Raw genomic sequence first — 19,352 nt, 5'->3', positions numbered from 1 at the left:
GCCGACGAAGTGACCGAGTCAGGGCTGGTGCAGGACTTTGCCGCCAGCCTGTCGGGCATCGGCCAGGAGCTGGGCGCTGGGGCCTACAGCATGAGGTAGGTGGGCTGCTCCGGCCACCCTAAAGGGCTCATCGCACACCTGGGAGAGGGGTTGGCCTCCCCCCGGGGGGCTCGGGGTGGGCTGGGGAGCCCCAAAATACCTCTAAAGTATAAATACCCCTAAAGCTGAGCTGCTGGCCAGCACATTTGGTGGCCACGGGGATGGTTCAGGAGGTAGCCGGGCGCTCAGCTCCGGCACCAAGCCTGGGACGTGGTGGTGGCCGTGTGAAGTTGGGATGGAGTTGCGGTTGCAAAGAGCCCGTGGGATGCTCATGGCTTTGGGGGGCTCCGCTGAGCAGCTCTTACGGCGAGTGGGTGCGCTTGAGGACATGGGGCTGCGCAGCCCCTGCACCGCTTTCGCTCTTTGGCCTCCTGCGACCTCAAAGTGTGGCAGAATCACCCAGCGTTAGTCCCACGCTTCTCCTCCACTGCTGGTTGGAAGAGCCCGTGGCCGGTTGCTTTGGTTTTGTGCAGCGTACGGTAATCACCCCAGGAGCTGTGAGCTTTGCCCTAATTAATTTTCCTCCCAGAGGGACACCAGCATGGTTTTTTTTTCAGGTCAGACCAGCTCTGTCCTGACCCTGAGCTAAACCAAAAGCAAAGGGGAGGACCAGGACCCCCGGGGCGTCAAATGCCCCATGTGTGAGCGCAGGGATCGGGATGTCGTAGTGTCGGATGCTCAAACCGCGTTGCACAAGTACGTGGCCCGTGCTTCGGGCCCAGCTTGCTTCGCCGTTTGGCCGAGCCCCTGTGCAGCAGCGAGGCCAAAGCGCTGTGCCACGCTCGCCGTTCGAGACCCGTTAACGCCTCATTTCTGGCTGCGTGAGTTATACCGGGGAAGCGCAGCCCGCGGATGAGGGGTTGGACTGGATGGGGTCTGCCGAGTCGGTCTGCAAGTGGCCACACGCTTCCCCGCCACCGTCCTTGATTAATTAGCTCCATCGTGGGCCGATGCAGATCCAATGCCATCTGTGAGCGAGCTGCCTTGGTGTTATTTGGGGTGAGAGCTTTATTAGTTCAAATGCAACTTTCCGTTCCGCTTGTGTTCATCCTGGGACTCCCCTCGGCTGGAAGCGAGGAGGGAGGACGAGGCGGATCCCTCCCCGCAGACCCGAGGCAGGCGGCGAAGGAAGGTCTGGAGCTTGGGGCTGCGGTGAAGCCGTCCGGGAGGAGGATGTCACAGGAGGATGCCTTGACACCACCAGACTGGGGCTGTCTGAGGTGGCTGCAATTGGAAATGGTATAATTCAGAATTAAAAATGACCCGTCGGGTGGTTCCTTATGGTAAAACAGGCTGGAAAATGACTCCCGGTCCGCTGCCCTTTTCCAGGGGAAGAGGAAGAGCAGCTCTTCTCATCCCTCTGTTGCTCCTGCCTTCCAGGGACGAGGGGAGCCAGCACCTCCCCAGAGTTATCCCTGACCGCCGTTAGGATCCATCACAACCTTTGGGTTTTTTTTTTAATTGGAGTGCTTGGGGGGAAAAAAGACAAAGCCCCAAAGGTGCGTGAGCTCGGAGGGAGCATGTCCAGCACCTCTCCCGGCAATAGCAACGCCGAGTGCTTTTCGGAGGAGGGATTCCTCCTTTGATGGGAAGGGAGGGAATGAGTTTCCAGGCTGTGCAGGGGAGGTGCAGCTTTGCTTTGTGGGGGGGAGTCGTGAAGCTCCAAAGGTCCTTTTGCTCCCTTCCTGCTGCTTTTTGGGGAAGGGGTCCTGTGCACAAGCGCTCCCCTCTCGGACAGGGCGAGCAAAGGTTTCGTGGATGATCTTAACGTATAGAGTTGCCTCCATTGACCTAAAACCCATTTGCCGTACATCAGTTTTAATTGCACGAGGAGATGTTGCAGCTGTGAGCTTCGAAGCGTTTACATCCTTTACCTACCCCAGCTGACCCAGCTGGCCACCAGTTTTCAGCGCCGGAGGTTTCCCGAGGCCACGGCTCTGAACCAAACCAGCTGCAAAGCTTTTCCATGCCGGTATTACGAGTGAAAAAGAGCTTTGGGCTCCGTGTCGGTGGCGCAGCGGCTGCTGAGCCCGAGCTGTGCTCTCTGCGGGGCTCTCTCAGCCGTCTGAAACCCGACTCTGTTTTTGGGAGACTTTTCTTGCCCGTAAATAGAGCGTGTGGCCCCGTAGGTGAGTGCGCCGACCTTCCTGTCCTGACATCTGACATTTTCTCTCGGTATCGCGGGAAGAAGGGAAAGCTTTCAACAGGCACCTCGGGTTTTGCGGGTGTTTGTGGCTTTTTTGTGCTTTGCCCTTCTCCCTATGGAAGAGGCACGGTACTACCTTGGGAACGAGCGCTGGTAGGTGGTGGTGGAGGATGAGGGTTGTCGCTCAGGCTGGAAGCTTTTTCTCGTTTGAGTTGCAGGGTAGGATTGTGCTTTGCGTTTGTTAACGAACCTGAATTCTTGGGGTTGCTGTTGTTCCCTGGAATTAGGTTTTTAGGAGAGCAGAGGTGGCTTTGGAGGCGATCATCGGGCATTGGCTGAATACTTCCATCCACAGAAGTTTTCTGTAATTATTTTTTTTCCCCTCTTTTCCAGGAGATTCTCTCCCACGCCAGAACCGGAGGACTTAAGTGAAGTGTCTTTCCCCAAAAGCACGTTAAATTGCACAGTCAATTGTTGTGGGTTGTTTGGTTTGGTTTGGTTTTTTTTTAAGGGAGGTGTGTCCCCAGGAGTTGCAGGAACTTCTCTGGGTGCCTTTGGAGCAGGCAGGACCACGCGTGGGTTTGTCTAACGAAAAATCTGCTGACGGCTGCTGGGTTTGGCCACGCTGGGCATGGCGGGGACGTCGCAGGGGGCTGCTCGTGGGATGTCAGTACCTGAAGGACTCCCAGCTTCCCAAAAGAGCCTGTAAAATGCCTTCTCTGGAACTCGGCAGCGATGGCAGGCTGGGAGACGAGCAGGAGGCGAAATAACAAAGTGCTTTCTGTGCCGCTGGGAATCGCCTTGCAGGCTGTGGCCGCGGCGTTTTGCTGCCGTTTGCAGGTGGCTGAGGTTGTCCTTCCCCTGGAGATGCCGGGAGGACACCGGGCCTGGGAGCTGCCGCCCTTTCCCGTGCTGTTTTATAACCGTGCCATATCTATAAGTATCTATCTATCTGCCGTATCTATAACTTTTCATTGTGCCCTGCAGCGTGTAAAGCTGACCTGATTCCCTGGGTGCTGTAGCACGGGAACATCACGGTGTCTGACCGCCCGGAGGTCCCATCCGAGGGCTCTTAGCCAGACCCGTGGCCGTTGGGATGGCGCAGGATCGCTCCCCGCAGACTGAGGGGTCGCGGTGACGCTCCTCCGTCCATCCATGCGGATTTGCACCGAGAGCAGCCCTGCTTCCCCAACAGCTGCTTGCAAAAGCATATTGTCGTTTGCTTGATGATTATTCCTGATTAATTGGGTTGGACTCTTGTTCCAGAAATACAGGGATGCCGCTACCCAAAGTTATCGCCCCTTTTGCAGCTCGAAATAAAACGTGGGTTTCAGGTTATGGTTATGCGGAGTCTTAGCGAACACAAATCTAGAGGCTGGATCTGGGGAGGTTTTGCAGGGATGGTTCTGCCGTTCCTCTCGGCGGGTGTCCGAGCGCTGTTAGTGGCCGTGTGGAGCTTCTGGAGCCCTGAAGAGCAGCTTGTGATTTTTTTTTTTTTTCAGTGGACCGCAGTGCTGTGTGACAGTGATCCAGCATCGCGTGAGAGCTCTGCGTGCGCAGGAGAAGGGAGCGAAAGCCGGGATGACGGCGACGTGCTGGCTCTCCGTGCAGGGAGGTCACAGTCGAGCTTTGCCTCTCTCTCCCCCAGACTGGTTTTGTGCGAGGCAAAGCAAAAGAAAGAGGGAAACTCAGGGTGTCGCGCGGCTTCAGAAGCGGGATTGAAGCATTGCCGTGTCAAAGCCTACGAGGAAAACGAGCGCTCGTGCGTGCAGGAGAAGCGTATCCTGCGTTCCTCCGGCTGCCAGGAGGATTTGCGCAGGGCGTAGCCTTTAAATTAATTTTCCCATCTGTCGGGGTGCAGCAGGTTAGTGCTGGTCTTCCCCATCCTCGCGCCTTGTGCTTTCTTACAGGGATCAGTAACATCCGTGCTTCGTCCCGCTTCGGCCGCCTGCTCGGGCGAGAAATCCTTCTGCCGGAGGAACCGCCGTTCCTCTGCTAATGAGATGGAGCTGAAGGGAAGTTCGTCCTCCGAGTTGTGTAATTTACCTAATTGTTGTACATGTGCCTTGATGCCGAGACCGGGCCATCATCACGGCTCTGTGTAACGTCTGAAAAGTTGGGATTTGGGTGGGGATGGGCTCTCCTGCTCGGTTTGGGCAGCAGCGATAGGCGTTACTTGCACAGCGCTGGAGGAAGGGTGGATATTTGGTCCCTTGAGACCAAAGGGTTAAAGCCCTGTTACGGTGGGAGCTGGTATTTGGCCAGATACGTCCAGTTTTTCCTTGGGAAAGGTTTTTAATGTTCAACTAAAGGGGGGAAAAAAAAGCTGATTTAACTCCTTCCTTGCACTCACCTGAGCATCCGAAGCCCGGGAGCCTGTAGGAATGGAGGAAGGTGACCTGACTCCTCATCAGAGCTTAGTCCTTCGCTACTGCCCTTCGAAGGGACCCAAATAGCTCTGCCACGTTTCACTGGGGGGGGGGGGGGGGGGGGGGGTGGGGGGCCCTCATATTCTAATAAGCAGAGGCTGAAAATTGCATTTCTAAAGCTACAGTATTAAAGGGCACACTGCAAAACATGACCCAAACGTAACTCAGTAGTTCTACACTGTCTGTAGAGGCTTTGATATGATAAAGTATGCTGACGAGGGGGTGCTCGAGCGCGTTTGCCCAGGCTCTGCTTTTGCTTTGGGCTCTGCTCAGATGGATGGATGGATGGATGGGAGGATGTTCTGGTTTATGCACTACAGAGTAAGCGCACTTGGCCATTATTATGGCTCAAAACAACTGCTGAGAGTCAGCTTCTGAAGCAATTTCTATTAAATACATGTCCATAGGCTCAGGGGTATCACTGATGGTTTTTAAATTAACGTTATTCAGCAAGTTCTTGTTGCCATGTGGACTTTTGAGTATAGAAAAGTGTCTGTGATCGCAGCGGGGTGGAGACAGCGACCTTTTTGCATGATCGCAAAGATGTGGAGGCATCCTTCTCCTGGGAAAAGTTGGTAGCACGGGGCTTGAACACCCTCGCTTTTCCCGGCCAGCGCCAGGACCAGCGTGGCAGCATCCAGATGATGATGATCCCGAGCTCGTGCCAGCTGGAGCAGCTCCGTGCTGCGCTGTGGGACGGCGCGGACCTCCCGCAGAACTCGTCTCTTATAACCTGATAGTCAGGAAGGTGCTCGGGCTGGTGCAGGTGGATGGCTTGTGGTGAAGCCATCCTGATGGCATCCCCAGGGCAGCTCCTCCTGCCGTTAAATGTAGGCTGGGCAGGAGCCCTGGCGGCTTTTGGCAAGAGGCGATCCTGTAAGGTGTAAAAGAGGTGCCTGTGGTTGTCTCGGAACCCTGGGTCTGCTTTCTCCCACGGCCCGTGGCGCAGGGACCCACGGCGTGGGTTGTGTTGCCAGTGACATGCAGCATCTTCCGACCTCCGTGCGCATCCCAAGCTCCCGGTTTGGGTCGGGGCCGGCTGGCTGCGGGGTGCCCAGCAGAAGGGCTCTGGGGGCTTGTCAATGAGTTTGGGGTAGGTTGGGGGTCCACCTCGTGCTGCTTTCATGCTGGAAGGGCTCTTTCTGTGTTGGAGCCCGCAGGATTTGCTCCAGCGAGATGTTTGTCTGCGTCATGCAGCAGGTTACAGCAGCGGGAGGGAGGGTTTGCTGCTCCGACCACACGTTCCCCCCTGTCCGATGTGCCCCCGAGTTCTTTGCCTCCACTTGTGGCTGACACCCCTGTTCACTGCGGGGCTTTTATAAGCACAGAGGAGACGATGGCGAAAATATTGGTGACCTTGACCTGAGCAAGACTTCAAATTTGTGCCAAACCTCTCCTGGAGGGTAGACGAGCTCCTGGCTGCCCTGCTTGGAGCAGCGGAACGGGTTAGGGGCCGCTTTGCTGGCGGAGGTGAGCGGGCTGGTACCCCGGGGAAGAGGATGGGCGTTTATCGGTGCGATAGGGATGTCCTTCTGCACGTGTCTGTCTTTGCAGCAGCTCTGCGCTGCTGCACGAGTGCTGCAGGAGTCACGCCGCCGGGGAAGCTGGGCTTCAGCCTGCACCACAAACTCTGTTGTCTCTTAGCTTTGAAGCAAGAAATATGTGGGGTTTGGGTGGATAGGGCGGCTAACTTGAAAAAAGCTTTAGCAAGAGCAGGTGTCAGGTCCTTCTCAGACTACTCAGTCTGCTTTAATGCTCCTTTGCAGTTCTGCAGAGAGATGTCAGCGTATGTGGGGTTTTTTAACTAAAAAAAGCTCAAAGCTCTTCCTAGGAGGAGGAACTAAATACCAAACGCATCATGTCTCCGTAGCCAGAGCTGAAATGAATCTGTCTGACCAATTTTTTCGCAGCGACGTCCTTGCCCTGCCCATCTTCAAGCAGGAAGAATCGAGTTTGCCCCCTGAAAACGAGAACAAAATTCTGCCTTTCCAGTACGTGCTGTGTGCCGCCACTTCCCCCGCCGTCAAGCTCCACGACGAAACGCTCACCTATCTCAACCAAGGTGAGAGAAGCCCCGTGCCCTCCGCGGGCCGTGTGTGCCCCCTGTAAATGCCCTAAAAATAAAATTCTGCCTTTGGAAACTTCCCCTTGGGAATGGAAAGCGCCTCGATAGTAAACCCCAGGTTGCTCCTGTTTGGAAGCGCCATTTCCTTCACCTTGCTGCCTGCCCTCTGCTTACAGTGGTGAATCTCCTGTAGGATTTAACCTAATTAAAATCTGCGTGATGTAAGGTGGTTAACTGGTGTATCCGTGCTGGGGCGCTCTGCAGCGGGTGTGTTTTACAGGTTCAAGTTGTACCCGCTGCTTTCGAGTAGAACTGGAAGATCAGGGTTGGCGACCAAAGGCAGATGAAGCTTGTGTAATCGATTTTCTTCGCTCTTCTTGATCTTGGGTTAATAAGGGTAATTCCTGGAAAGTCCTGCTGCAGGAAGGGGGAGGACTATCTCTTCCTGCAGAGGGGTGTTACAGCTGTGGTTCCAATGGCTCGTGCTTCTATGACCCATCGCTTAAACATGGCAAGGAGATCAAGTGGCATGTCTAGCGTGGCAGAAAAAGATGTCAGAATGCCAGAGGAGGGGTGACAGCGAAGGTCCATCCCCGACTAACCACGAGGTGCCCTTGTCTTCTTTCCCCCAGGGCAGTCCTATGAAATCCGGATGCTGGACAACAGGAAAATCGGGGAACTGCCGGAGATAAATGGGAAACTGGTAAAGGTAAGCGGAGGGTGCGGGTACGCGTGTCCAGCTGGGGCCGTGCCCTGCCGCAGGGAGCAGCGAGCGAGATGCTGTCCTGCATCCATGCAGCAGCCCCCGTGGGGATAGGTCCCACAGCAGCGTGTGTGGGATAGGTCTGGCTTGTTTGGGGGTTTGTTTCCCCTTTCCCCCTTTCCCACCTTGTTGAGACCAGCCTGGCTGGTGGGTCCAACTGGTCTCCTGGGGTCAAGACAAGAGGTGATTGCTGATCGTTTAGTGTTCGGGAAGGATAAGCTGCAGCCTTCCTTCTTCTGTCCCGAGGGTCCGTCTGGGCTTTCTTTTATTGTTTTGGCTTCTTCGTGAAGCCTTCCAGCTCCTCTGCTCCCCTTCCTGCCCCTTTTCTCGCACTGGGAAGTGCCTCGCAGCTTAAAGACTGTCAGGTTTCCTGGGGCAGCTCCAGGCACTGACTGTTCCTCCCCTCTAGAGCATATTCCGGGTGGTGTTTCATGACCGACGGCTGCAGTACACGGAGCATCAGCAGCTGGAGGGCTGGCGGTGGAACAGGCCTGGGGACAGGATACTGGACATCGGTGAGTTCCCATGGCAGCACCTTGGCTGGGGCTGGAGGAGATGTGGGTGCCTGAAGTGCCTCCAGCGAGGCTCCCGCTCCCTTGGCTGTAAGGGACAAAGTGCTGTCACGATTCTGCGCTTTGAGAGACGCAGTTGGTTCTTCCATATGTTCCCCGTGAATCTCTTCCTTCTCCTTCTGCTATAAACCGCAGCTTGTTCTCTGTATGTGCCCCTACAGATATTCCAATGTCCGTGGGCATCATCGACCCTAGAGCAAACCCGACCCAGCTCAATACAGTGGAGTTTCTGTGGGATCCTTCAAAGAGGACTTCTGTGTTCATCCAGGTACAAGAGGAGAAGTGGGGAAACTCCTGTTGCGGGAGTCTAGGGGGAAACAAAATGAGTTTTCCAAGGGAGGAGAAGGTGCTTTTTTTAATTCGGAGCACAGAAATAGCAGCCGGGTGCTACAGTGGTAGAAGGATGTCAACTAAAATACACTCTACCTCCTGCCTCAAGCAGTGCAAGAGAGCAGCAGCTCATGCGTTAGCAAGGCATGGGCACAGTTGACCACCGCTAAGTTGTTTTACAGATTTTTGTGGTGGTTTAGGTCCCGCTGCTTTCGTGATTTGGGTCTCCGTCTTGCTTAGATGCTTTTGCACATCTCACCAACTGCCTAAAATACCTTTTGGAATTCTGGCCCTGCCGCCTAGAGTAACAGGCTGCAGCGTGTGGAGGCTGGTGCAGCTGAACTCTCTGCCCTGCTGATCCGGGGCTTGCTCGTAACGTTAAGAGGTTGCAAAACTGGTTGAAAGAATGTGGCTCCACCTCTGCTGTGGCATCCCCTTAACTCCTTAATGCTGGGGGGTACTTGGTGCGGTCCCATCCCAGCTCTCTGTTTTGCCTTTCTCACGGGGCTGCCCTTTACGCGAGCGCTGTCCTGGCTCCCACGAGTGGAACGGGAAGTGTGTGGTCAGTCGAACATGGCAGAATTACTGACCGCGGGATGCCTTGCCTTCCCCCAGGTTCACTGTATCAGCACGGAGTTCACCATGCGGAAGCACGGAGGAGAGAAGGGGGTTCCCTTTCGGGTCCAGATAGACACGTTCAAGGAGAATGAGAACGGGGAGTACACGGAGCACCTGCACTCCGCCAGCTGCCAGATCAAGGTCTTCAAGGTACCTCAGTCCGTGCGTGGTCTTTCCTTGCTAGGAAACAAACCGGGAGCCGGTCCCAATTCACGCTGCAGCCCCAGTGAACATCTCGGGTGCAGGACCGTGGCCGAGCTTGCCTGCAAAAGGGCCTCTCAGTCCCTCTGGTCTTGTGCTGCCGCTGTCTCCCTCGTTACTCTCTGTCAATCAAGTCTGGATGCCGTTGAGGCTACAAAACCGGTACGGGGATGTACAGGGAGAACACAGGTTGTGTTGCCTCTGTCTGAAACCTCCCACGTTTAGTCCTGAGTCTTAGCAGCTTGGGAGATCCTCCAAGGAGCTTTGGTGTCTGTCTAAACTCCTCGCTTGATTATTACCCGTTGCTGATGGTCCGTCTGCGTCCCGCCTCTCCAGCGGTGCAGGTGTCTGATCCCTGTTGCAAATCATTTGCAGAAACCCAAAGCTACGACGTGGCGGTGGCAGCAGCAGCAGCACAATGATATGAGTTGCTGAGAAGTGCCCGGGTGCCGTGGGGGCAGCTGTGCAGGGAATAAGTGGGGGAACGCTGTGCCCACGCTGTCTGGTACGCTGAGGTTGCCTCTGGTGCCCCGTTCTCCCTGTAACACCCCACAAAGTCTTGTCTGTGGCTCTTTTCTTCTCCCTTTAGGGCCCTTGGCACACAGCAGGGTCAGTCGCCTGGCCGGGCGCCTGTGCCGCTTTGCAGTTCTGCTGCGAAGTTGCTGTGGGATATCAGGCAGTGTGCCCCGCTGCTGTTAACTTGGCGTCTTTTCCCTTCTCTCTCTTCTCTTTTGCCTATTTGGCATCTTTTCCCTTCCCTCTCTTCTCTTTTGCCTATTTGGATTATAACATTTCGAAGGCAGGGGTGTGATTTGTTAGGGCTTGTTGGAGCTCTGGCTGGTATCTCGATGCGAATAGCCCGAGTGGATTGCTGCGGAGTTGGGAGTTAAGGGCTAAGGCCGGTCACACGCAAGCAGCCGGAGGATAGTGAGATTGCGAGGCATCTGGCGCCGCGTTTTTACTGAGCTTCAGCTCTTTGTGCCAGAGAAAGGGTGGTTGTTTCAGCTCTCGTGACCTTGAACCAGGAAAAGCCGAAGCAGCGAAGCTGTGGCTTCAGGGCACGGTCCCCCTGCAGAGGATGGTCTCTGATGGTCTCCGCCTTATCTCCTGCTCGTTTCACGCAGCCGCTCTCCTGGGGTCAGGGCTGCTGTCTGGGCCGCAGACTCAACACCGCGTATGTGTTTCCCTGTGCCTGCGTGAGATCTGTTCGCCGCAGGGTGTCCTTGTGGATTAATGTGATTCGAGCTCCTGTCCTGCTCTTCTCTTTCTCCCCTTTGCCCCTCAAAGCCGGGAGCATTTCGGTGCTTTCAAAATAGCTGCTGACAGCCTTACCCACGCTCAGCAGCGTCTGGAGCTCAGGTCCCTTCTGGCTGCCAGAAGCAGCAGCGCTGACCATGGAAAGATAAGAGCAACCATTAAATTTTTCTTGGCGGAAACTGTCTAATCAAGCCACAGCTAAGCAGCACCTCCTCCTCGCTGAGCTCCGAGCGTGGTGGTGGCTTGTTGTTCTGTCTAGAGGAAAAGAAATTTGGAGCTTGGAAGAGTGGGATGGCTGTGGTACCCGGCTGGATTTGCAGTCCTAAAGCTTCCCTGCCGGTGCCGTGGATGCGCTCACCCACTCCAGAGGCATCCGCATGTTGGCAGGCAGCTGTGTTGGTCCAGCAAGGCCAAATTCCTTCCACTTGGGAGTGCAGGCAGAGATGATGCCCAGCCAAGTTTTAAGGGAATTTCTTTAGGGTTCTGCCGAGGGGAGCACCGGAGTAGCTTTGGTGGTTATAAAGGCACTCTCTTACTGCTTCCCCCAAAGCTTTGAGCATTTGATAAAGGCAGCGAGTAAAATCATCTTAGTCTTGCATATGAGAGAGTGCACGGTTTTTCAAGGTTGTGGCAAAGGCAAGGACATAATTGAGCGCTCTTGTGTTCTGGGGCAGTTTGCACAACTGAAATGCCGCCTCTCAAAGCGGTTGATGAAGGTGCAGAAGACACAGCTCAGAGACGTGACACCAGAAACTGGCCTTTGTCCCCTTAAAGCCAACGTACGCTGTCGGGAGAAGTTCCTTCCAAAAAAATGTTTCACCTCCTTGTTCGGATGTTCTGGGCCCTTTTTCAAGGGTGTGGGTAGATGAGGGTGTTGGGGTTGTTACAGAAGCAATGCTGTCGCCGCAGTTAATCCTCCACGCGGATAGTCCCAGCCCTCTTCCTTTTCCCTCTGTAAAGCAACAAGTGGGTGAGTAGAAGGACGAGTCACCTTTTCTGGTTCTTGCGTATCTATCCAGCCGTCTGCTGCCGCCCTCCCAGGCTGCTCTTCTAACAGGAATATCTCCTTTCCAGCCCAAAGGAGCCGATCGGAAGCAGAAGACGGACAGGGAAAAGATGGAGAAGCGAACGCCTCATGAGAAAGAGAAATACCAGCCTTCCTACGAAACCACGATACTCACAGAGGTGGGGTGCTCTTTCATGCAGCAGCTGGCATTGTTGTTTTAACAAAACCTGGCTTACCTCGCTCGCAGGTGGCAAGGAACGGGCTGTTCCGCTGTGAAACGTTTGGCCAAGTTGTTAATAGCTGCAAGACAAAAGCAAGATAAATTTTGTAGGCAGAGGAGGTGTTTCTTACTAGACCCGAAAAAAGGCTCTTGTGCCTGGAAACGTGATGGGTTTTTCCCCCACTGTAACAGATGATCTAATAATTGATGATAAAAGATGATTTCTACCTCTCCCTGTAAGCTTTGTTTTGCCCGTGCGGCATCTGGCCGCCGAGGTTGTGAGCTGACAGAACACCCTGTTGTTTCCTCCCTGTGTTAGTGGAAAGTGTCGGTCTATTAAAATGCGACCGTCTGAGGGGTCGGTGCTGAACAGCTCTGGGGAGGGAGCCCTCGTCCTGCCCTGGGTGGATTCGGGGATGCTCGTCGGTGCCTGATTTGGGCTGGATCCGCTGCGTGGCTTGGTGCACGGAGCCGCCCAGGCTGGCGGCCACCGTGTGTGCCAGCCCAGTGCCAGAGCGGTGGTTTAGATCCCACGTCTCACTGCGTTTTGAATTGTGTGACTTTTGGCCTTTTGAATTTTGTGACTTTTTGGCCTTTTGAGATTAAGAATGGCTAAATCTGAGCTTTGTGACCGTCTGCAGTGAATTGGCATAGCTTCTTTTAATCCCCTACTTTATTCTTTAATTCTTTTTCCTAGTCTGTTGTCGGTCAGCGAATAGCTGTTAACCTGTGCCGACCAGAGCAGATGCGTGCACTTGTTCAAAGCAATCCTGTGACTCTTCTGGCTTTTCCTTTCTAGTGTTCTCCCTGGCCAGAGATAACGTACGTCAATAACACGCCATCCCCTGGCTTCAACAGTTCCCACAGCAGTTTTTCCATTGGCGAAGGGTAAGTCCGGAGAAGAGGCTGTCTGGCTATCGATTTCTTCACGAGAGATTGATGTGCCTGAGCTGGCAGTGACCACTGGCGAAAGGAAGGGCCTGGTTCCGAGGTGTACAGGGGGTGGAAGCAGCCGAAGAGGCTGTATCAGCAAGGGAAAATCAAATTAAAGCCTTGAAGCTGAGCGCTGTTACCCCTCCTGGCTGCAGCAAAGCTCAGCTCTTGCACAAGAAACCCGTGCGCGTTTGATCAGCAGTTTTCCCCCTGCGTTCAGCTTCCAGCCTGCTTCGCTCTGCTTTTCCCCGTCGCGATGATACTCCAACATAAGCCATTCTTTCTTGCGTGGTATTGTGCTGCAACGATGACTGTGTTGCTGCTGCGCCCCTGTGTTTCAGTGCTGTTGGCTGTGGAACTGGGAGGGTGGTGGTTGTTCACTGCTGGGATCCCATGCTGGAAAGGGAAGAGCGACGCTAACTTTGTGTTCTGTTTTGTCTGGCTCTTTTCCCCAACCCAGCAATGGCTCTCCAAACCATCAGCCCGAGCCACCCCCTCCGATCGCAGATGTAAGTCACACCTCAGAGCTTATGCTTGTGGTAAGGATGGTGCACAGGTCAGAAAACGGGATTGGGGGATGGATCGGGGGTGGGTTTGTGGGTGGCTGTAGTTTGTTGGGGAAGAGGCTGCTCTAGTTTAACGTCTTTGTGGAGTTACAACTTCTTTTTGACTCCTCTTTGGAAAAAGAGGTGACAGGGTGAAAAATGTCCGGTACGGCGATGCGGAGCTGTGAGCAAGTCTTTTGTAGCTCGCTGTGACCTTTACTTATTGCCTTGATCTTCACTGTACCTTTCCCCTTTGCTTCCTTCCTCTTTCTCTGTCCCTCTGAAAGCTTTTAAATCAAAACCTGTCCAGGCTGCAGCCGTTATTGTCTGCGTGTGCTGTGAGCCTGGCATGCTCAGGTCTGGATTTAAGACTCTGATTATAAACATTGACTGAGCTGAACTGTGCTCGTTCCTGGCTGGAAATGGCTTCTCCGTCACCTCTGAGGCTGTGACCCTTCTTTTCCTACATTGCAGAACCTCTTGCCCACCAGCACGCCCCAGGAGGCTCAGCAGTGGCTGCACCGAAACCGCTTCTCCACTTTTTCTCGGCTTTTCAGAAACTTCTCAGGTAGGTTACAACATCCCCTCCGTGTCTGTCCCTTCTCTGTGCCGAGTCGCTCTGCCTCCTCTTGCTCCTGAGGCCGTCTTTGTGTTACCATTGCAAATATAACTGTTTTTTAAAAATCTCGTCTTTTTTGTAACGCAATAAAACTTGGCTTCCTGAAAGCTGTGTTCTTCGTTTCTCACCTCGCTCTCAATGGGGACTGGGGTGGTTTCTCTTCCACGAGCTCGCAGCACCCTCCCATCTTAAAACAAGCTGAGAAATGCTGATCTGGGGGAAAGCACGGTGTGTAAAGAAATGCTTTGCATTTATTTTCCTCTCCTTTCCTGGTGATACCGTCTCCGTTTCCCAGGGTCACCGAGGCGCTGGATAGCCGGCTGTAAATGATAAGGCAGGACACAGGGTTGTACCGAAACACGCTCTTGCAAAACCAGTCTGGAAAAAAACTCTTGCGAGTGTCCTTCGGGGGGAAGCAGGGGGAGGTTATTAGCAGAAGGCAGAAGCAATTTGGGGACGGGGTGAGCTCTGTGAGTGGGAGGAGGGGGACCCGGCACAGCTGCAGTGCCCAGAGAACCCCATCCCAGCCACTTTGGGCTGGATTGTGTGAACTTTTCTCCTTTTGATTTTTTTTTTTTGTTTTTAAAAACTGTAGGTGCAGACTTACTGAAGCTGACCAGAGAAGACGTTATCCAGATCTGTGGCCCTGCGGATGGCATCAGGCTCTTCAATGCGTTAAAAGGACGGTATGTTGTTTGCTTAAAAGCTGATGGTGGATGGTAGGTAAATGGTATTTGGTTTAGCCTGTTTGCTTGGCTCTTGCTATACGAGAAAACAGAGTTTTCATTAACCTCCCTGAACCTCTTTCGGTCAAATTTGATAACTTAGCCAGCAGGATAATGGCTCCAGAGACAATTCGAGGAGGAAAATCCATGTGGGAGAGAAGCGTTAGAAATGATCTTACTCTTTGAGTGTCAGAGAATCCAGCCATAAGCCAGGAAGTCCTGCTGATACAGTACGTCTTCTCTCTGTCCTCTGAACAGCCTCTCAGTGGAATTACCTTCCCAGAAAGGGAATATTCCTTTGCACCTTTCCCTGAAGAAGCAGGAACTGGTGTTTAACTGAGCTCCTGTCTGAGCTGGAGCATTTCGGAAGGCGCCGCTGCAGCTGGGCGGAGAGGCACAGGGTGGGCTGGATGCCGGAGGGAAGGTCTGGGGAGACATCGGTGCCTGTCTCTGATATGGGGCAGCAAGAGCTGTGCGGGTGGGAAGCATTCCAGGGGGTTAATGTACTGCCTCTGATGACTCAGGAGATAGCGGGGAAACATGGTCAGGCTGTGCTGGGGAGAAGGGCACAAAGGACAGGAGACTCTGCCGGCTTTTGCACTGCAAAATGACACTCTGAACGAGAAGGAGCCATGGGTGTTTTCAGCAGAGCTCGGTCTGACCCGTGGCTGCTCTGTCCTCGAGAGTGAACTATCCAATTTAGCCACTCGGTACCAGCTTGGCACCGTGTCCACGTGCCGACTTCATCCCCTTCTTGCAAAAACCTTTGCTGCTTCAGCAAGGTGGGGACGACCGTGATGGTTTTGCTTCGAGATGATTTCGTCCATCTCCTCTTTTCCTTCTGAGGATACTGGGGAGGGAAGAGCACTGCCAAAGTGTTGGGAACCAGAGGTGTCCTTGAGCAAATGCGATGACGTTCACTCACTGCTCTGTCCGTAGGATGGTGCGGCCCAGACTGACCATCTACGTCTGTCAGGAGTCCCAGCAGCTGAGGGACCTCCAGCAGAAACACGAGGATGGGGACACAGTAACCAGCACTTTTTTTGGTAAGAGCTTCGAAGCCTGGCTGGGGGCACGTGGGCTTGGGTCGCTGCCGACGGTGCGAGGGCGAAAATAACAGCCGGGGGGTCAGCAAAGAGAAATGCGGTGGGGGCTGTTTCCAGCCCCGCTGCTGCTGCCCACAGGCACTCGGCACCAGTTGCCTCTGATCCCCCCGTCCCCACGCCACTGCCTGGTGAGTTTTGGGCTGACAAAAGGCATCTCTCGCAGTCAGAGCTGCTTGTGTGACCAGAGCCCACTGAGCCCGCACAGCGGCTCAAAAGAGGGTCTGCGGCTTTTGCTTTCAGCTGCTACGCCTCGTGTTGGCTGCTGTCATTTTTGTCTCTTCACTGCAAGGAGGCAGCGAACTCACCTGCAACCTAATGCAGGCTCCGTGGACGAATCAAGGGGTTTTGCATGCTTTGTTTTAGGGTAAGCACCCTTAGGGTAAGGCCAAAAAATCACAGCAAACCCTTTTTACTTGCCCTGGTCCTACCCAGCTGATTTTTTTTCTCCTTGCCCACCAAACGGGTGGCTGCAGAATGTGACTGTCGGCATGTTGCCTGCTCTGAGCCGACAAATGATAGCTCCTGCGAGAATCCAGCATTGCCCAGACAACAATGAGTGACCTACATTTGTGGAGCAGCCAGGCGCCGGTTTATCCACCTCCGTGATTGGAGCGGCAAGCGCAAAAGCAAACGGCTCATCCTCTCCTTGCCCCGCTCCAATTCGGATCCTCTCGCTTCCCCCCAGGACCTGCCTCGTGGGAGTGGGGGAAGAGGGGAGCTCTGGGGAGTTGCTAGGGTGGCGTTTCCATCCCGCTGGGATTGAAAACAGCCAGAGATGGTACAGAATGCTGCTCGGCTGATGCTAGTTGAAATAGAAGCTTTTTGGGGCAAGGACTGTGTAAATACAGAGCAAGCATTGCAGGACATTGATGACAGCCGAGTTACTGTGGCGCTGATGCTTACATAGCTCCAGGCACGCTGCAGACACCAGAGACACGCTACACGTAGATTTAGCAGCTTGGGCTTGGAAAGATGATAGTCAGGTGCAGCAGAGCGGGTGTTTAACCTGCTGAAAAGGAACTTTTGATAGATGGGCTGTGCACAGTCACTTCCCAGCGGGGCTGTGATGTTCCTGGGCAGAGAGCAGCCCGTTTGCGGTGTTCCTCTTAAGCATCCGCTCCCCCAGGCTAGCGTACGTGGCACTAGCTGAAGCGTCTCTGCGTCCCTGGTGTAGACGTCGAAGCTGCGCTTGGCGTCTAGCTGTAACGGTTCTTCTCCTCGCAGTGTACCACGCTATTTATCTGGAGGAACTGACAGCGGTGGAACTGACGGAAAAGCTGGCGCAGCTCTTCAGCATCTCTTCCCAACAGATCAGCCAGATTTACAAGCAAGGTCCGACGGGGATACACGTGCTGATCAGCGATGAGGTAACAGCTTCTGGGTGCTCCTTATCTTCGACCTCTTGCGCTGGGTTGCTTCAGCTGGTTCGTGTCTGATTGTGCTCTGAGCTCCGCTGTGGAGGTTGTGGGGGGAACGGGTCCCCTGGGCACGCCTTCAGGAAAGGACCTGCTCAATCGCCTCCAATTCCCGAAGGATTGGGAGTTAATCGCTGAAGTCCGGGGACGCTGCTCTGCTGCTAGAGGCACTTCACTTAAACCCGTGAGGTTTATCAGGCGTGAACAGCTCTCCCTGAGCTAGTCCAGGCTGCGCGCACAGCTTCCTCCTTCGTGCTTGGGTTTCATCTAGCTTTGCTATAAAAACAGGGAGGGGAATTGCTGCGGGAGGACTTTGCTGTCAGACCCGCATCCCAGAATCCGATGGTTTCTCTCTTGGCTTGCTGGTTCAGACCTTCTGTTCTGGAGAGCTGGAGGAAGGAATAAATATTTATGGCTGGTGCCTTTCCTACCTCCTAGAGCACTAAGCTCCTGCCTCAGCAGCTTCTAGCCCTTTTGGTACTCTAAATCTATGCCCATCGCTGAACGGCAGGACACAAAGCCTTCACTTAGGGCTGTGAAGCACTTCTGCTGGGTTTAAATACGGCCTCAGACTAAGCTGGCTTTTGTGGCTTCTTTCAGATGATACAGAACTTCCAAGACGAATCCTGTTTCGTTCTGGACACCATGAAAGGTGGGTAAATGCCCAGGCTCCGTCTTGTATTCCCCTTCCTCACTTCTTGGGGAGCTCTTGTGTCAGATCCGCTCAACCCAGCGGATTCCTTTGCTGTTGCGGGTGGCTCATGAGCTTTGCTTCTTTTGCAGCTGAAACCAATGATAGCTACCACATCATCTTAAAATAGAGAGGGCAGGATGAGGAACACCCGTGATCCTCTCATCGTGCATGAAGACCCTTCACTTCCAGCACAAGGACACGAGCAGAGATCTGGAAACTCCTGGGCACCCTCTGGAAAGATGCCGAGCTGTTGGTTACTGGGCTGTCTTTCTTGCAGGGGACCTCCTTGCTCTGACTGCATCTAAACAGCCGTTGATGGTAACGTGCTGCTTAATTGCTGAAGCTCTGAGGCTTGAAGTTACCAGGTCGCACTTGTGTAGCTCTCAGTAGAAATTTGCCATCTGGACCTAAAACCTGCGTGAGGGCTTTTTCTGTGGCAAGCGTGCTCTGCTTTTCTGAGAGACATCAGCTCCCGTGACGCTCGCAGACTGGCAAGAGAACATGAATTAAACTGGCCCAACAAAGCCAACTGGCCCTCGGGCACGTGCTGAGCTGAGCAGGTCTCAAATACGCTATGTACTGTGCTGATGGAGTGGTAGGTTAGGGCTGGGGCGGGAGGGGGGGGATTTTCTTAAAAGATTTTTGTTAAGCTTTCATTTAATATTACAACGTGTCTGTTAGACAGAGGTGGTGACTTCGTTTTTCTCCACCCACCCCAAAAATGGTGTTGGCTGTGTGTGTGCTGCGGTGGTGGCTGCGGTGCCATCCCGCTTCCCTTGCGAGTGTGTAAGGTCGTCAGGAACTTTATATACACATTTAGTTGTATAAAGCTGGAGCGAAACGTGGAGTGAAGCGGAGCTGGATAAAGAAACAGCTGACTAGCTTGGGTCTGTGGGATTCTTTTCTGCGTGTTTTAGGAAGACAAAAAAGGTTTAGCTAGCTATCCTGAAAATTTTGAGCGATGTCTATCTGCTGCCTCATTTTCTGCTCCCGCATCCCCCTGCCCAGCCTGCGTAGCTGCCCCAGCGCTGGTGTAGCCCTGCGTGCAGTAAGGAGGAGGCGAACAGCAAGTTCCAAGGGTTAGTGAAAGCTGTTGGACTTGACGGTGACAAAAGTGCCTCTCCGCAGGTTTGCAGGACAGGAGTGAAATCTCCAGGGTGAAGGATCTGCTCTGCCGTGATCCTGTTCCCCATCCGTAAGATCATAGAATGGTTTAGGTCGGAAAGGACCTTGAAGATCATCGAGTTCCAAACCCACCCCAAAAATGGTGTTGGCTGTGTGTGTGCTGCGGTGGTGGCTGCGGTGCCATCCCGCTTCCCTTGCGAGTGTGTAAGGTCGTCAGGAACTTTATATACACATTTAGTTGTATAAAGCTGGAGCGAAACGTGGAGTGAAGCGGAGCTGGATAAAGAAACAGCTGACTAGCTTGGGTCTGTGGGATTCTTTTCTGCGTGTTTTAGGAAGACAAAAAAGGTTTAGCTAGCTATCCTGAAAATTTTGAGCGATGTCTATCTGCTGCCTCATTTTCTGCTCCCGCATCCCCCTGCCCAGCCTGCGTAGCTGCCCCAGCGCTGGTGTAGCCCTGCGTGCAGTAAGGAGGAGGCGAACA

General features: G+C 53.9%; 2 protein-coding genes across 2 annotated transcripts in view; both read left to right on the top strand.

Moving 5' to 3' along the window:
• POU6F1 (POU class 6 homeobox 1) overlaps positions 1-955 on the top strand; it is a 12,424-nt gene extending 11,469 nt beyond the window's left edge. The window contains exons 10-11 of the mRNA XM_009882428.1: positions 11-95; positions 751-955. Of these exons, the coding sequence (XP_009880730.1) occupies positions 11-95; positions 751-955 (290 nt within the window). The remainder of the gene's footprint in view (positions 1-10; positions 96-750) is intronic.
• Positions 956-2,360: 1,405 nt separating this feature from the next.
• Positions 2,361-17,870, top strand: TFCP2 (transcription factor CP2). Its single transcript, XM_009882423.1, has 15 exons — positions 2,361-2,398; positions 6,585-6,736; positions 7,372-7,448; positions 7,912-8,017; positions 8,236-8,342; positions 9,020-9,172; positions 11,555-11,665; positions 12,506-12,594; positions 13,100-13,178; positions 13,659-13,752; positions 14,399-14,489; positions 15,468-15,574; positions 16,859-17,001; positions 17,650-17,701; positions 17,833-17,870. Exons 1-15 carry the CDS (start codon positions 2,361-2,363, stop codon positions 17,868-17,870), a joined length of 1,437 nt encoding a protein of 478 aa, XP_009880725.1.
• Positions 17,871-19,352: the final 1,482 nt, after the last annotated feature.

Source organism: Charadrius vociferus, unplaced genomic scaffold (assembly GCF_000708025.1).
Source record: "Charadrius vociferus isolate BGI_N301 unplaced genomic scaffold, ASM70802v2 scaffold1163, whole genome shotgun sequence".
Classification (NCBI taxonomy): domain Eukaryota; kingdom Metazoa; phylum Chordata; class Aves; order Charadriiformes; family Charadriidae; genus Charadrius; species Charadrius vociferus.
This window is presented reverse-complemented; position numbering and strand designations above follow the sequence as displayed.